The sequence below is a fragment of the Haemaphysalis longicornis genome, unplaced genomic scaffold, assembly GCF_048455015.1.
Source record: "Haemaphysalis longicornis isolate Haplotype H1 unplaced genomic scaffold, Haemaphysalis longicornis Haplotype H1 scaffold_1, whole genome shotgun sequence".
NCBI classification, from domain to species: Eukaryota; Metazoa; Arthropoda; class Arachnida; order Ixodida; family Ixodidae; genus Haemaphysalis; species Haemaphysalis longicornis.
The window spans coordinates 347,158,986-347,174,615 of NW_027526203.1; the positions used below are offsets into that span (position 1 = coordinate 347,158,986).

A 15,630-nucleotide genomic window follows, 5' to 3' on the forward strand; every position below is an offset into this window, starting at 1 on the left:
CTGGACACAATGGCATCTCTGCAATAAACAATTGTGTCATACACTGGGGTATTATACCCATTAGCAAGCAACCGATACTGTTCTGGCTAAATTTTCTGAAAGAAATTTCGGTGCTGTGGGGTAGCAAATGCGATGTGTTTGATATTTTTACTAAGAGGTCACAACAAGCAACCTATGGACGAATATAAGCCAGGGAGCCAATTCTTCAAATTTGAACTCACATTTTACACTCATTTTTTTACTTTTTTTTTAGGTGTCAAAATATTTTTAACACATTATTAGAATGGCATGCTCATGGGAAAAAAGCTTCATGGGCTGAGCTAGAGTGCTCATATTGCTAAAAACCTTAAAAGATGCACCACATTGAGCATTTTGCACTGGGTGTATGAAATGCACAAAAAATTGCAAATCTTTTCTAAATATGGCATAGTACGGTCCGAAACCTTAACATTATGTTCACCGAGAAAAGATGGGCATTGAAAATGAAATGATTTTTTAATGATTTTTTTTTTAATATACCTCACTTTGCTTACAACTGTGGCAATAAAATGGGGGCTGAAAAAAGAACAAAAAAATTTCTGGTCATAAATGTTTTGAGCGAGCACTGTGGGCCACACAAAGGATGAGCTGCAGTTTTTACTGCAGGAATTGGTGATGGTTGACTTTATGGCTCCATGGCTCCACTTCCCTAATCCCATCCTTGTGCTGTTTCTACCAGCCAGCTGACTCAACATCATTCTTATTTTTCACAAATTAAGAAAGATTCGTATATATATAGTCTTGTTGTGCCAGCTTTCTGCCATTGTTTTTCAGATATGTGCTTTCTGACGTCAAGTTGTGCGTAGAAAAAAGTGAAGGAAGCTCACACTAACGCATAAGACTTGAAAGTAGTGAAGCTGTACCCAACCTTCACGACCATCACGCTGGTATAAGTCAATGATTGCAGCCGATTTACTTCTTCTTCACTGTCGCATCGACTTTTACTCCATCATTGTTGCTAAAAGTGTGAGCTTCCATCATTTTTTTTGGAAATGATAATCATTGGACATCACCTTGGAGGGGCGTACGCTGTGACGCGGCTCTCTCGTTCCGAGCAAGTGTTGCCACGATTACACCAAACGCTAAAGAGATTTCTTTTTTTTTGAGCAAGGCGGGGGGGGGGGGGCAAACTTGGCCAATCTTTCTAAATGGGTATGCTTGGGTTGACAGACGTGCACCGAGGATGCTGGGCAGTCACTGCAAGGCACGCACACACGAGTGCTCGGCATTTTCTTGGTTTTTTAAACTGCCAAGCGATTGCTGCAAGGCACGCACTCACGTGCGCTCGGCATTTTCTTGGTATTTTTAACTGCAGCCACCAAACTCTAACGATTTGATTAACAGCTTTGCTGTTAAAAAGACAAGCTGCGATTTCCTCTAGAGTTGCTGTGTGCAGGTGGGAATCCGCCACTGCTCATAGACCACTTATAGATGCCAGTGCATATTGTGTATACTGTTTCAACATTATTTTGACAGTAAAGAAATGAGTAGAGAGTGCAGTAGAATTACATATCCTACTTACTCTTGAAGGGGCCATGCAGACAAAACACAAGTTTGGTTCATTCAAAAGAGTGCCTCGTTAGAGTCATACTGACACTACTTTAACATAAACTTCGCTCAAATAAGCTATATAGGTAATTAGAAAAAAAGGGAATGGCCATGTGACCCACTAGCTCGTTTCCCGCAACAGAACCTGTGATGTCATATGCCCAGTTATGCAATCGGTGTTGAAAATTGGCCAGTAATTGGACAATTTTAGTTTCTGGCCAATTCTAGTTTACTGGCCAATAATGCATTTGGCCAGTAAAAGCAAACGCCAATTAGGCAGTGCTTATAGGCTTGCAGAACGAGATGTTTGCACTTAAATTTAGGGCACATTCTTTTTATAGCAGTAAGATTTGTGCAGTGAACAATTAAAATTACGAACAAACACGTAAACATTGAAGCGGTTAGTGCACCACTTCTTTGGCTAATACTGCCTAACACAGCTGTCGGGCGCATTGGACTTGTCTGACACAACCCTTACCAACTAACATAAGCGGCACGGTCACTTATGTGACCATGTTTGTCGAGTCATACGTAGCTTACGTTTTAGGAAACGATGAGTATGAACCCTAATAAAAATACGGCAGGTATAGAAATCCAGCCAGAAGCGAAGTGCGAACACTGGCACTTCAGCGGTATTGCAGCACCATCTATGGAAGTGGGTGAGAAACAAGATAACCAAACGGCCGTCTGTGAGATGGTAGCAGCCCTAATCAGCAGGCTATCTTTAGCTTTAAGGCCCTGCTCTGAATACATAATTTTCAGTGTCATGAAAACACACGATTTGGGGGGAGAATTGAAATTGTGGCTAAAAATGTTTAATTTATCAGTGAATAAAGCATCGTTTGCTGACGGGCGAACGCGGAGGGCACTGTAAAGCACTAAATCTTTCGAATAAAACGAACTTGTATTTTGTCTGCACGGCTCCTCTTTGAGGGCCATCATGCCTCCTCGCAAGTGGACGTGTCATCACGCAGAGCGAGGAGGATCCCTCGTATCAGGTGGTACAATTGCAAGTGTGCACCGCCCAGTTTTCATTACGTTCTATGTTCTTGCCCATTCTTCAAGAAGAAAATTAATCTTGAATTCATTTCACTTTCTGTTAATACTGTTATTCTATTTCCTGCTGCTATTGGTGCACCTGCTTATTAATTCAAGTGGGTACATACTGGAGGATGTTCCAGGCTGTGGGTGTTGTCCACTAAAACGAAACTTCCATTTGTCCTGCATAAAGGTCGTGGATTTTACGTGGCAGCTGCAGGAGCCAGTGCAAATCATGGTCTCGCTCACATTCGCTCGGTGGTGCAAGATGAAAAGTTCAACGTCTCCATCACTGATGAATCTGAAGCAATGGGAATGATCAGCATCCAGGGTCCCAAAAGGTAGGAGCGCAGCCATCTTTCGCAGCCTTTGCTTTGCTTTGATGTTTTCGTTCCTAGTGCAGTTTTACATTTTTTGGTTCTCTTACTTGCCTCTTGGTCTGTCGCAAATGAACACTTTTTTTTTTTATTAATCTTCGCTTGGGTTGGGTCTAGTGGCACACAAACTAAAATCGGTGTGGGGGCAAAGGTATGTCGGAGCAAAGGTGACATCACAGTTAGAGCGCTTAGTGATGGGAAAGGAAACTTGGATGTCTTTCATCATAGAAGAAGATTCACAAGGAAAAAGACTTAAGGGTCAGACAGTGCGTTTGCCTAGGGTCCCAGAAGGCTCATTAACAGCAGTGCTCATTGTGGTTTCTTTCTAGTTGCATCTTCTGTGTTGGTGCCTTTGCTCTGAGTAATGATCCATGATAGTGAAAGTATAGTGAGAAACGAAGACATTGTGGTGAGTTGCAGGTGATTGGGATCACATACATCGATTCAGTGTTACCATCTGGTTAATGCACAAACATATGTGCTAATTACTGTGGCTTCAATTATTCTCTATTGTTATTGTAGTCATAGATTCGGTCTTTTTGCTTCTGCAGTGGCCATCAAAACTGCAGGAGAAGAATGTAATCTGCAGAAAGAGTGTGTGCTGCCGGGAACGTTGAAGAAAGAATACTTTTTTTCATTGGATTTTTCGTTGAATGTTTATGCGTCCTTTTTTGCCACTTTTGAAAGCTTACACAACTGTTTTAGTTGTCATTTTGCTAATTAGGTTAAATTTTGCAATGCAAGCACTCTAATAAAATCCCAATGTGCGATTTCCTATCAGCTATAAATGGATTAATAATTTAATCATGTCTTATTCTAGTAATGAATGTATTTGACTTTATTAACTGTTTTTGTTGCATTAATTTTATGAACTTTGTAGATGTTTAATTCAGTGAGAGCCACTGCATTGGAAATTGGGACTTAAAATTGGGACAAAAGGGGGAGATGGAACCTCAACTGTAGGACTGTCCTTTCCAAAACGAGATGCCTTTGCTGCATGGTCAGTCCTAGAGTCACTAAATAAGGTTTAGTGACACTAGTCAGTCCATGCACTTCAAAATACCTAACTCATATGGTGTTTGTGTTTTACTTAGCTATGCCATTTCTACTTGGTGGTTCATAGTGGCATGAGGAGGATTTAGGTAATAGAGAGTTTTAGCAGTACGTATGCTCCGGCCGTTCCATTCGTTACGTTGCTACCGGGTTTACCGAGACCCGACTGCGCATGCGCCATTTGTTCCATACGCGGCCGGCGTCTCTCCCGGCCCTCTGCTTCCGTGTTACCGTATCCGCAGCCCGCAACCGGCTTGCTCGGGTGTTGGTAACTTTAGGCTTAGCGTCCTGGCGAATATTTGATCGCCGCTATCTGTGCAACTGCGAATGACACTCCGTAACACAACGTTTCACCTCACTATCATCCCCTTTCTCGCATGTGAAACTTTATTTGAGCTACAACTGCCGTGAGCGATCGGTGACCGAGACATCTGCGTAGCCTGTTTCGATGCTTCCGCGCAGGTATCGCCATCTCTCGGCCACTCGCCGCACCGTGCGCCGCGGCATCCACGGCCGGTCAGCATAGGCTTGCATCGCGGCAGATATATCTGATCGCCGCTTTTAAAATACGCCCTGAGAACAATCCCTAGCACAATTTTTCACCACACCTACTTTCTCGCAGGTGGAACTTCGTTTTAGTGATCAGATTGATTCGGAAGAGCAGTGACAAGCGGTTGCTACCGTGGTCTGCGCCGGTTCGAGCCGCTGAGTGTGCCGAGCTGGCAGGCGCGACCGGCGTGTGCGCGGACTGTTTCCGATGCAGAAAACGCTTCACGATTGCCTGCTTTATCCATTTCTTGCGTACAAACGCGTGGAATCTACAAATTCAGCTCAGCGATCGTCGTAGTTGACCATGGAGCAAAAACAGTGGGCGGAGCGGCGCCGACGAGGCATCGCACACCCGCATCGGGCCATGTGTCTCAAATTCACGCGTATGGCTAGTCGTGGTGACAGTCGTAACGATCAGTCGCATACGAATCGCGTGTACCAATCGTACATGTGTCTAGCGCTTCAATCGGGCAAGGCCAAGGCAATTCCTCCACGTGAACGGCGCGCGACCATGTCGTCACCTGCGCTCGCTCTGGTGCCGTCGCCGCCACCGCAGCCCCTGCCTCACAATGCGTCCGGCCGAGCGCGATTTATTTTAGATTTGCAATGCTTTAGGGGAAACTGCGTTCTTTATTTACGTATTTTTAGCGTGTGGATTTTTGCAACAACTCGGCTAATCAGCCGTCACACGGAACGAACGGTACGACGCTACGGAGTGCTAAAACACGTTTTCCGTCTCACTACACGGAAAGAGCCCGGTACGTGCGCGCGGATGCGCAGTCGGTTCCCGGTAAACCCGGTAGCAACGTAACGAACGGAACGGCCGGAGCATACGTATTGCTAAAACTCTCTAATGGCACTCTCCACGCATTCGACCAGAACATCCATACGCTATTTTCACTTGGTGCCTATTCATACACTAGTGCTGCCTATTATAATTGGAACCATGCGTATGGGGCACCCTTCTGCAGTGGCCAAGATTCAAGGCACGCTTCACAGTAGCACTATTAACTGATGTCCGAGAGAATCCTCACATGCTTCGCTGCGCAGCCCATATATAAAGCCCTGCAGGGGTACTTTGTGCGTTCGAGGTGTCGATAGTGGCGACACTGCAGACCCTGAGCCCATGTGGGTTGGACCCACCCACGCCCCAGCTGTGCGTGGCTTAGCTGTGTCCAAGGAAAAGGGCATCCTGGTTGCTGAGTTGATTCTGAGGTTGTTTTTGGACCTTTACGGCCCCTCAGCTGAAACAACACGCAACTTCGGCCCCTGCTTCTTGCAGACGGCACCCCAGGACTGACCCGTCCTGGGGAAATCAGCTCATTGCCTTTTCCTGTCCTTCCTCTCTCTCGTTTTTCTATTCTGCCGTCTTTCTATTCCTGTCCTGTCACCTATTCTTTTCCTGTGTTCTTCCTTTTCCCTCAGGCGGCAAGGGTTAGCCGTGTGGTTATAAGCAGCCTTGATCAGACGTCATGGGGTTATAGTAGCGCTGTACGGTTAGCGTGACAAAATTGCGTTTCCTTGTTGGGCTCTATGGTGGGCGACCAGCATGCCAAACACTTTACTTCTCATTGAAAAGAAGGAAAATCTAGACCTTGATCGCCCTCCTAAACGAGGGCACACCGCAGTTAATTCCTTGCAAAGCTCAAGCAATCCCAGGAATTTTTCACCCACTGAGACGACCTTCCCGAAGTTCATGGTGATGCAATCTGGCAACCCTCAGAAGCCCTTGAGGAAAGTGTCGCCATTTGCTGTAGCCAGAGAGCTGAGCAAACTACTTGGACCGAAATACAGCATTAAAAAGCTGCTTACGGGGGATCCCCTTGTGGAGGTCCAAGCGAAATTTCAATCAGATGCCCTGCTGTCAATGAAAGAACTAGCAACGCACAACATTCACATTAACTGCCCACCACACCTTAAATACTAGGTTGGGGGTAGTGTCAGATGAAGATTTGATTGATGTGTCTGAAGATGAGATTCTGGAGGGCTTTAAAGAAGAACAGATGAATGATACTGCAGTGCAAAGAATAAAGATCTGCATGAAAGATGAGGAAATTGCCACGAAACACTTGGTTCTAACCTTCAACTCCACCACTTTACCCAACAATGTACACCCAGGCTACCTGAATCGACGCTTCAGACCGTATGTACCAAACCCCAGGCACTGCTTCCGCTGCCAGTGGTATGGGCACGCACAGCAGTCATGCCGTGGAAAACCGACCTGTGCACTGTGTGCTAGCACCTAACATGGAAATGATGCCTGTGATGAAGAAGACCTGAAATGTGTGAATTGCAGCGGTGAACACCCCACATACTCCAGGAAGTGCCCACGCTTGAGACAGGAGAAAGACCTGCTAGCCATTTAGGTAAAAGAGAATGTATCGTTCCAGGAGGCCAAACGACGCCTGGCCTTTGCTCAGAAAGGATCCTTTGCTGAGGTAGCCCATCAGGGGGTGGGGCTGACTCAATTCCTGGAACTGCACAGTGCCGCAGCCCCCTAAACAAGTCAGGCCAGCAGCACTAAAGAGAGATGTGGCTTCCAAGCCACCAAAAGACGGTGCAGGCTCCGCCTCTGCTACACCATCGACCTCCTCTCCTCGGGTGACAGTCGAAGCACCTCAAAAGAGGGTGGCCTCAGGAAGTGGCACCGCTGCAGGTGCTGCTCCTTGGCGGCAATGGCTTGGGGACCCCCCCGACCCTCGACAGAAGCCGAAGGGCCAAGGAAAACCACCTGGACCCTCTATTGGCATTCATGGAACTGAAGTCAGTGCAAGAAGAGAGGTAGGGGAGGAAATGGAGGTGTGCCCTAGGGCCTCTGGGAGCATGTCTTTGTCCACACCTCCTTGACCCCAAAAGCGAAAACCTCAGAAGACGCCAGTATGGTGCAAATAATCCAGTGGAACTGCCGTAAGTTTTTGCACAATATAGATGATATTCACGCAATTATACACAAATATGAACCCAAAATAATAGCTTTGCAGGAGACAAACCTAACGAAGAGACATGACTATTTTCCGCAACTTTCACCTCCTCAGAAACGACAGAGAATACTGCACCCGTGCCTCAGGCAGTGTGGCTTTAGCTGTGGTACCAGGCACAATTCTCAAGTCGTTACAACCTAACACTAAGCTGGAGGCTGTCGCTGCACAAGTTTATATTAGCAAGCTTGTCACTGTTGTTTCACTCTACTTGCCACCATCATATTCATGTGTCCTTAGAGGAACTGAATGACCATGTTGAACAACTTCCTGCTCCAATAATTATTATGGGAGACTTCAGTGCTCATCACTGCGTGTGGGGAGGTGAAAGAATCGACAGCCGGGGAAGACTAATTGAACTGTGGGTTACTACCAACAGCTTAATTGTTCTCAATAACGGAGACAAAACGCATTTTTCTGCATGCAACGGAAGCTTTTCCGCTAAAGACCTTTGTGTTGGGTCGCCGGACCTCCAAACGAATTATGAGAGGATTGCTGTGAGCGATCCTTATGGGAGTGACCACTTTCCTGCCTTGCTGTGCAAAGTGCAAACCCTTTCTTCCCTCAAAAGCTCTTCACCTCGATGGAAGCTCGAAAGGGCACATTGGGAAAGATTTAAGGAGTTAGTTTGCTTTGATTAATTTGACAGCAGCATGTCCATTGATGAGGCAAATACCTTGCAATCCCTCAGACATCTGGACGGATTCCCAAGCAACCAAAGCCATGGTGGAATGTTGCGTGTTGTGAATCCCGGAAAAAGCAGAACAAGGATTGGGGTGTATTTAGACGGCACCCTACCTTAGAGAACTGCCTGAGCTTTAAAGCAGCCTGTGCTGCCACCCAGAAAATCAGAAAAGTAGCCAAAAGGAATTTGTGGCAAAGCTTTGCAAGTACAATAAATACTACCACTCCCACAAAAAAGGTCTGGGACCATTTGTGCAAAATCAAAGGCAGCTACAGACAGTTCAGCATACCACTTTTCTTGACAGACAGTGCGTTCAACTTGCTGGAAACACAAGCAGATGTTAGAGGTGCCTACTTTTCAGAAGACTCTAGTGATACAAGTTATACAAAAGAATTCCTGGCACGTAACAATAATGATGAAAAGTTCAAGATTAAAAACAATAGCAATAACACCGAGGGATAATTCACTTTGTATGAACTGAAACGAGCATTCGCTCAGTGCAAGGCTACCTCTGTCGGCCCCGACCTTTCTGCAGCACTTTTAAGTGATGGGTGTTTAGAAGTGATTTTGAAGTTCTTTAACAAAATCTGGAAAACAGGTAGGGTGCCTAAAGCATGGAAAAAGCCTATCGTAATTCCATTACTGAAAGACAGCAAGCCCCCATAGTGTCCTTCAAGCTACCGACCCATAACTTTGGCCAACTGTCTGTGCAAGACTTTTGAGTAGATTTTGAATTTTAGGTTGGTTTTTATTCTTAAAACTTCTGGTTATCTAGATAGGTTTCAATGCGGGTTTCGGCAGTTTCGGTCCGTGACTGACCACCTGGTGAGGCTTGAAACAACAGTACGAGATGCCTTTGTTAATAATCAGTTCAGCCTTGCAATAGTTTTTGATATGGCAAAGGCTTATGATACAACCTGGCGGTATGGAATTCTAAAGGATTTAGCAGCAACGGGAATCAGAGGGCAAAAGTTTTCATGTATCCAAGATTTTCTCCAGGAACGAAGCTTCAATGTAAGACTTGGCAATACACTATCCCGTATATTCAGTCAGGAAAATGGAGTTCCTCAGGGCAGTGTACCAAGTGTGACCCTTTTTGCCGTTAAAGGGGCACTGACACAAAAATTTAGCATCTTGTTTTTTTCGTTGCGATAAGTAGCTAGTGACCTACTTATAACCTGTAGAAACCTCATTTGTTTCAGCGTGCGACGGTTGTTTAATGAGAGGGATTTTAAATGCGGCCAGTCGCAGTTTCGGTTTCGGCGAGTGCCGCGAAACGATGGATTTTGTGGATTTTGTGTGAACAAAGCTGACCACGTGACCGTCGGAGGGATATCACAGAGCAGAGCCGCCGTAGCACTGTCGAATCCGCATCGACGGCAGTTTCTGCGAATGCCCCCACGTACTGATCTCGTGAGGCGCTTAATTAAAAAGCGACCGTAGATGTGACGCAGGCGCTGCGAGTGCAAATGCTACCGCGGCTAAAGAACGACGCGCGACGCTCGAGGCGGTGGGTGGCAAGACGCGCGCTGGGAGCAGCCGGCCGGTCTGCCTACAGGTCCGCCTACAGATGTGTTCGGCTCAGCACTGCGGCGGATATTCGAGTGCCGCTCTCGTAAGCGGTGCAGATGACAATTTTTAATGCAACCCGCCATCGCAGCATTAACTCCTTTCTCATTTAAGCCACTATGGTCGGGACTTGGGGGCAATTTCGTGCAGCGGTAACAAGCTATCACTCGAGCTACCTGCGCCGGCCTGGGCCACTTCGCGGCCGTGGCCGCCGCCTGCACAGCGACCGTGCGGCTAGCTCAGTGGGCTTTTCGTGCCTCCGGCGCGTTTTCGCATCCAATGGTAATAAACAGTAATAGAAACAGAGTGCCTGGAATCGCTGTAGAACTTTGGTCGCGGCCAGCTGCCCGATTAGCTGACGAAATCACGGCGCCTCCGCCGCCAACGATCGGGTCGTTCGTTCTCGAGAGCAGAAGCTCCGCCCTCCGGCCCTCCGATTGGAGCGGCGAGCCGGGCGAGCCCGCGTAAAACGCCGGTAGTGCGGAAGCGGCAAACACAAACTCGTGACGTGTTTGGATGTTGTTTATTTACAATTGCGCGTGGTCCTCTGCTGGCTGCTCGGTTGCGTTTCGCACACTTCAAAATTGATTTTAAATATGTTCTAGGCTGTATTCGCCGCTGATATTTTGCAGATGATGTATATGTGTTCCCACCAATCTATCTCCGACGTTATCTCGCCTTCAAAATTTTGTGTCAGTGCCCCTTTAAGATAAATTCTCTAGCAAATGTTATCCCTTGGCCAGTCATGTCCTCCCTTTATGTAGACGACTTGCAGAGTGCTTATCGCTCATGTAACCTCTCTATCTGTGAAAGGCAGGTCCAAACTACGGTAAATCGGTCGCAACGACGGGCAATTTTCTGCCGAGAAGTGTGCATGTCTGTGCTTTACACGAAAACGGGGTATTCATCCCAACCCTGATATAAAAATTAAGGATGTGCCCATTACAGTACGCAGTGAGCAGAAATTCTTAGATGTCGCATTCGACTCGGAATTAACATTTGGAGCTCATATAAAAAAACTCAAAATGACTTGCATGAAAACATTGAACATACTGAAAATTTGTCGCACAAGTCATGGGGTGCAGACCGCACATGTAGGCTAAGAATTTATGGCTAGGTGGTTCGGTCTCGTCTTGACCATGGCTGTATCGTGTATGGGTCAGCCCGCCAGTCTGTCCTCGCCTCACTGAACCCAGTACACAACCTGGGCCTCAGACTTGCCTTAGGTGCATATCGCACCTCCCCTATCGACCGTCTCTACATTGAGTGCAATGAGTGGCCCCTGGAGTACTGTTGAGCATACTTAATTAAGTGGAGTATATGTAGCCAAAACAGCATGCATAAATGACCATCCTTGGGCTGGTGAATTGTTTGAGAGTAGGTACAAGAAGTTGTATGAAAACAAGCCTTTTGCCCTTCATTTTGAGAAATACATGTCTCGGTATTCTTTCAAGATATGCCTGTCAAACCTTTTGAGTTTTTCGGATGCTGTAGCCCCCTGGCACCACAGGGCTGTCGAATGTGATCTGTCCTAGTTAAAATACGATAAAAAAGCGTTGCCGCACCAAATTTTTTGCCAAGAATTTCTCGCAGTTAAAGACAAGTACACTAGCTATTGCCACTACTTTACTGATGGGTCAAAAACCTCCTGTCACACAGGTTTTGCTGTTTTCAATCCACCGATGACAATAGCAAAGAGGATTGCTGATGAGAGTAGTGTTTTCAGTGCGGGAATCCTTGGTATAACCTCAGCTATTGAAGATGTAGTAGCAAAGGGAGTATGAAAAGTGGCCATTTCTGCAGATTCTTTAAGTGCCATATCCTCCCTTGTACCTTCAAACAATGCAGCGTAGGTGAGCTAAAAAACCGAATGCGCTGCCTTACGTTATCAGGGGTCAATGTTGTCCTTTGTTGGGTACCAAGCCATATTGGCATCCCAGAAAATGAAACTGTTGATAAAGCAGCATATGATACCAAGCATCTTGAAATAACGGAGTTAAAGCTTCCCTACCATTACCTTCGAAACACCATATGGAAGGCAATGAAGTTGTACGGGTAGTCTGAATGGGATAAACAAACCAGAAATAAATTACATCTAGTCAAACCTTGTGTATCTGAATGGAAAAGTTTTAGACACCAAAATCGTTTCTTTGAGGTTATTTTGTGCCGGCTGTGTATAGGTTACACTGTGCTTACACATGGCTTCCTGGAGAAAAAGGAGCAGAAACCCATTTGCAAGCACTGTGGAGAAGCTAGTACTGTACTACATATCCTAACAAGTTGTCCATACCTAGAAGGGGCACAAATTAGACATTTTAGAGCTTTGCGCACCTTTTGTATACCTTTACACCCAATGCTTTTACTTAGTGATGAACCAATGGTACCTTTGGCTAAAGTTCTTGAATTTTTTAGAGACACTAACTTTCTACACCTGTTTTGGCTACTTCAATCTCACGGAACAGTTTTAAAAAATAATCATTTCTATATTTACGATACCCTGAGCAAAACTTTTACCTTACATTGATATTTTCTTACCTTGTGTTTGGCACATTATAACCAAAAGGTTACTGCACCACAAAACCTCAACTTCATCATCATCATCATCACCATATATCAGGCCATGAGCAGCATCCTTCTTGTCTGTTCCTATTTCTTTCTTGCTGTCCCTTATGCTGTTTTGTATCATGCATCTATACTGACTGACTCAACTTAGCACCCTAGCTCAGTATGTTATCAGTAGCGCTCCGGGTTTTTGGATTAATCCGGAAAAATCCGAACAACAACCTCCGGTGAAATGTCGGACAATTCTGATTTATCTGATAAACACTGATTTTAGAGCACAAGGCTGCAAAAATGACGATTGTTGTTCGTTCTTCAGGATATGGTAAGTTATCGGCACCGCTGGCCATTTGCACTTTTCGGCGATAACTACGAATGGCCACACAGGTCCCGCAAGGAGGCTCCTCTGTTCTCTTTCAGTACCAGTACACTTGGCTGAACAAGGGTTATCTACCCTGATTTGGTTGGACACAAAAAGCTTCTGCGACATCACGTGCCGTCACATGCCTGCTTTTCTATCACTTTTAACTTCTCAGGTCGGGTTCCCAGTTACAATCTGTTATAAGAAATGAAAAATGGGACTACTATGTCCTGCGTATTATCTGAACGGCATGTTCTCGAAAACGGTCATTAATACCTTGGTCAGTTTTGCCGATGTAATCTTTTCAAAGGTCAACAGTATCTCATAGACCACGTCTATCGCACATTTATTAAGGGCTTAGCACACTCCTTGTAACATTTTACTGCAAACCAGTATATGTCTAAGCCCCACCGCCTTAGCTTATATTCTGGTGAAGCCGCTTTACTCGGCGGCGCTCCGGCGTTCCTTTTTGCCACCGCCGACCCCTTTTTCACATCTGTTATTTGCCGGTGTCTTTCGCATTTAAGCACGCGCACATAGGCTGTTGCCGTTTAACGCGTGCACGCGTAGCTATATGCCCTCATGGATGACATGTCCGTTGTGCAGGCAGGAGGCGTACACGTGGACGTCAAACAGCCGAATGCGACCTGTCTGGTCGAGCGGATTGGGTTGTGTCTTACGCAGATAGTAAGATGCCTGCGGAGCGGGAGAGAAACACACAGCCCCATGTTTGTTCGCTAAAATAAAGCTCGAGTCCTTCCAAGTTTCATTCAGCAAAATGGCAAGGAAGAATTCTCAATCGCAAATTACAAACAAACATTAGTTTGATTCAGCTAAATGGCTAGGAAGAACTCTCAATCGCAAATTACAAACAAACATGGTTTGTTTCATGCACTGCATCCAGTTTCGCAGGCCATCCATTTTAACAGAATGGAAGCGCACTAATTGTTTGTGCAAATAATGTTTTGGCGCTATATTCACAAGCAAAGCTTGGCATCTTTTAAAGAGACGTGTGTCTTTTCTTAAACACTTTGCAGTAGCCCTTTCCGAAACACCTTTGGCGTTTTTTGCCCAGTTTCAGCACGGCAGTGAGCATTGTGCGCCGAAAGCGTGCTGGTTGAGGCCTGGCCATCAATCTTTGCAATGAAATTTTCTCCGAGAATTCTGAAGTGTTGCTGCTCAGATATCATTTCTCGTATAATTTGGAGTATTTAAAACGACCAGAATAAAATCCGAATTTCATAGAATTGGTCATTTACAAGATATAAACTCCAAAGAACACCGAATAGTTGGTAAAAAATAAAATCCGAAAAACACCCTCCAAATTTTACCAAAAATAAACTCCGAAAACCCGTTATCGGTTATCAGGCATTTTTTTCAAGCGCGAGGTCGCTACCCAAAGCCCTTCTGGCACTGTGGCACTTTTAGTGGATTCTGGGGGGCTAATTGGTTATTTCTGTCTAGTTCGCCCATTCGTATTTTATTTCTCGCTATAATGTGCCTGTAGTTGTGAGTGTGTTGTGTTACCCACCAAGGCGGCTCAGTGGCTAAGGCGGGCTGCTGAGCACGAGGACGCTGGTTCGATTCTGGCCACAGCGGCCGCTTTTCTGATAGCGGCAAAAAGCAAAAACGCCTGTGTTTACGATATTTCAGCGCACGTTAAAGATCGCCAGGTGGTCAAAATTAATCTGGAGCTTTCCACTACGGTGCGCCTCATCGTCTGCGTAGTGTCGGCGCGTTAAACCCTACAATCAATCGAGTGTGTTGTGTTTGCTTAGCTTGGCAACCCGCAGCCTTCCTAAAATTGAAGAAATATCCTTTTCGTTATGATGCTAGTATATGCATTTCTCAAACGTTGTGTATTCATTCATCACTCATTTATCCTTTCAGCCGAGAACTTCTGCAGTCACTGACAGATGCTGACCTATCGGATGCTGCTTTTCCCTTCTCGACAAACAAAATCATTTCCTTTTCCGGACACAAGGTGAGCACTTTGTGATGTTTTTGCTGACGTTGCCTTATGTTTCTTGTATGGTTTGCATGCAAGCCTTATATGTCTTGTACAGTTTGCGTACAAGACCTGGCTCAGTTGTTGTTTGGAAATTTGGTACTACTACAGTATAAGTTTCAAATATAGTGCCCAAATATACTGCCCCATTGATTGGTGTATTGCATTGTATTGTCATGCGCGTGAAGCCCGGTTCGAGGTTACGAGTTCGGTGCCATCTTGCCCCTTGCCTAACCCTGACTTTAGACTCAACTCGTGGCTTGAGAGCTTTGTTATCGGTGGCTCGTCAGCCTTTTCCGCCTCGTTGATAAGCTGTTCGAGTGTGATTGGCTCACCTGCTACTTTGGCAACAACGGCAGCACCCCATGTCAGCCGCATCTCCCTCATGAAAACATCAAAATTGTGCTGCGGCCAAGGGAAGGCCTAGATGTTTCCAAGGTGAGCCAAGTGCTTCTCTGGAACAGAATACTCTACACCAACTCCAGGCAAAAGGCAGGCTCATACCAACCACTTCGATCATGAAAGCCCTGAGACTACGATTCAAGCGAACGGGGATAACACCAAAACATTAAGAACAGTACTCGAAAAAGACATACTTCAAAGGACCAGACTGATCTCAAGAACTGCCAATGGACACCAGGGAATCAAAGAATCTAACCAATCATTTAGGCCTTCATCCTCAGTAGGATGGTTTACATAGCACCATTCCTCTCACTCAAGACAGACAAAAGATAAAAGATCAACGACACGATTATAAAGGCATACAAACAAGCCCTAATCATGCCCATGATGCTGAACAACTAATTCAAAGTGCTAGAAGCGCACAATTCACTGTGCGAGCTAATCGAAGCCCAATGAATCTTCCA

At 45.7% G+C, this 15,630-nt stretch overlaps 1 protein-coding gene across 3 annotated transcripts in view; it reads left to right on the forward strand.

The window, feature by feature from the left end:
* The window catches only part of Sardh (Sarcosine dehydrogenase), a 163,259-nt gene that overhangs the window by 40,208 nt on the left and 107,421 nt on the right, over positions 1-15,630 (forward strand). For all 3 annotated transcript variants that reach the window (XM_077685360.1, XM_077685376.1, XM_077685368.1), the window contains 2 exons: positions 2,819-2,966; positions 14,647-14,740. In XM_077685360.1, the coding sequence (XP_077541486.1) occupies positions 2,819-2,966; positions 14,647-14,740 (242 nt within the window). The remainder of the gene's footprint in view (positions 1-2,818; positions 2,967-14,646; positions 14,741-15,630) is intronic.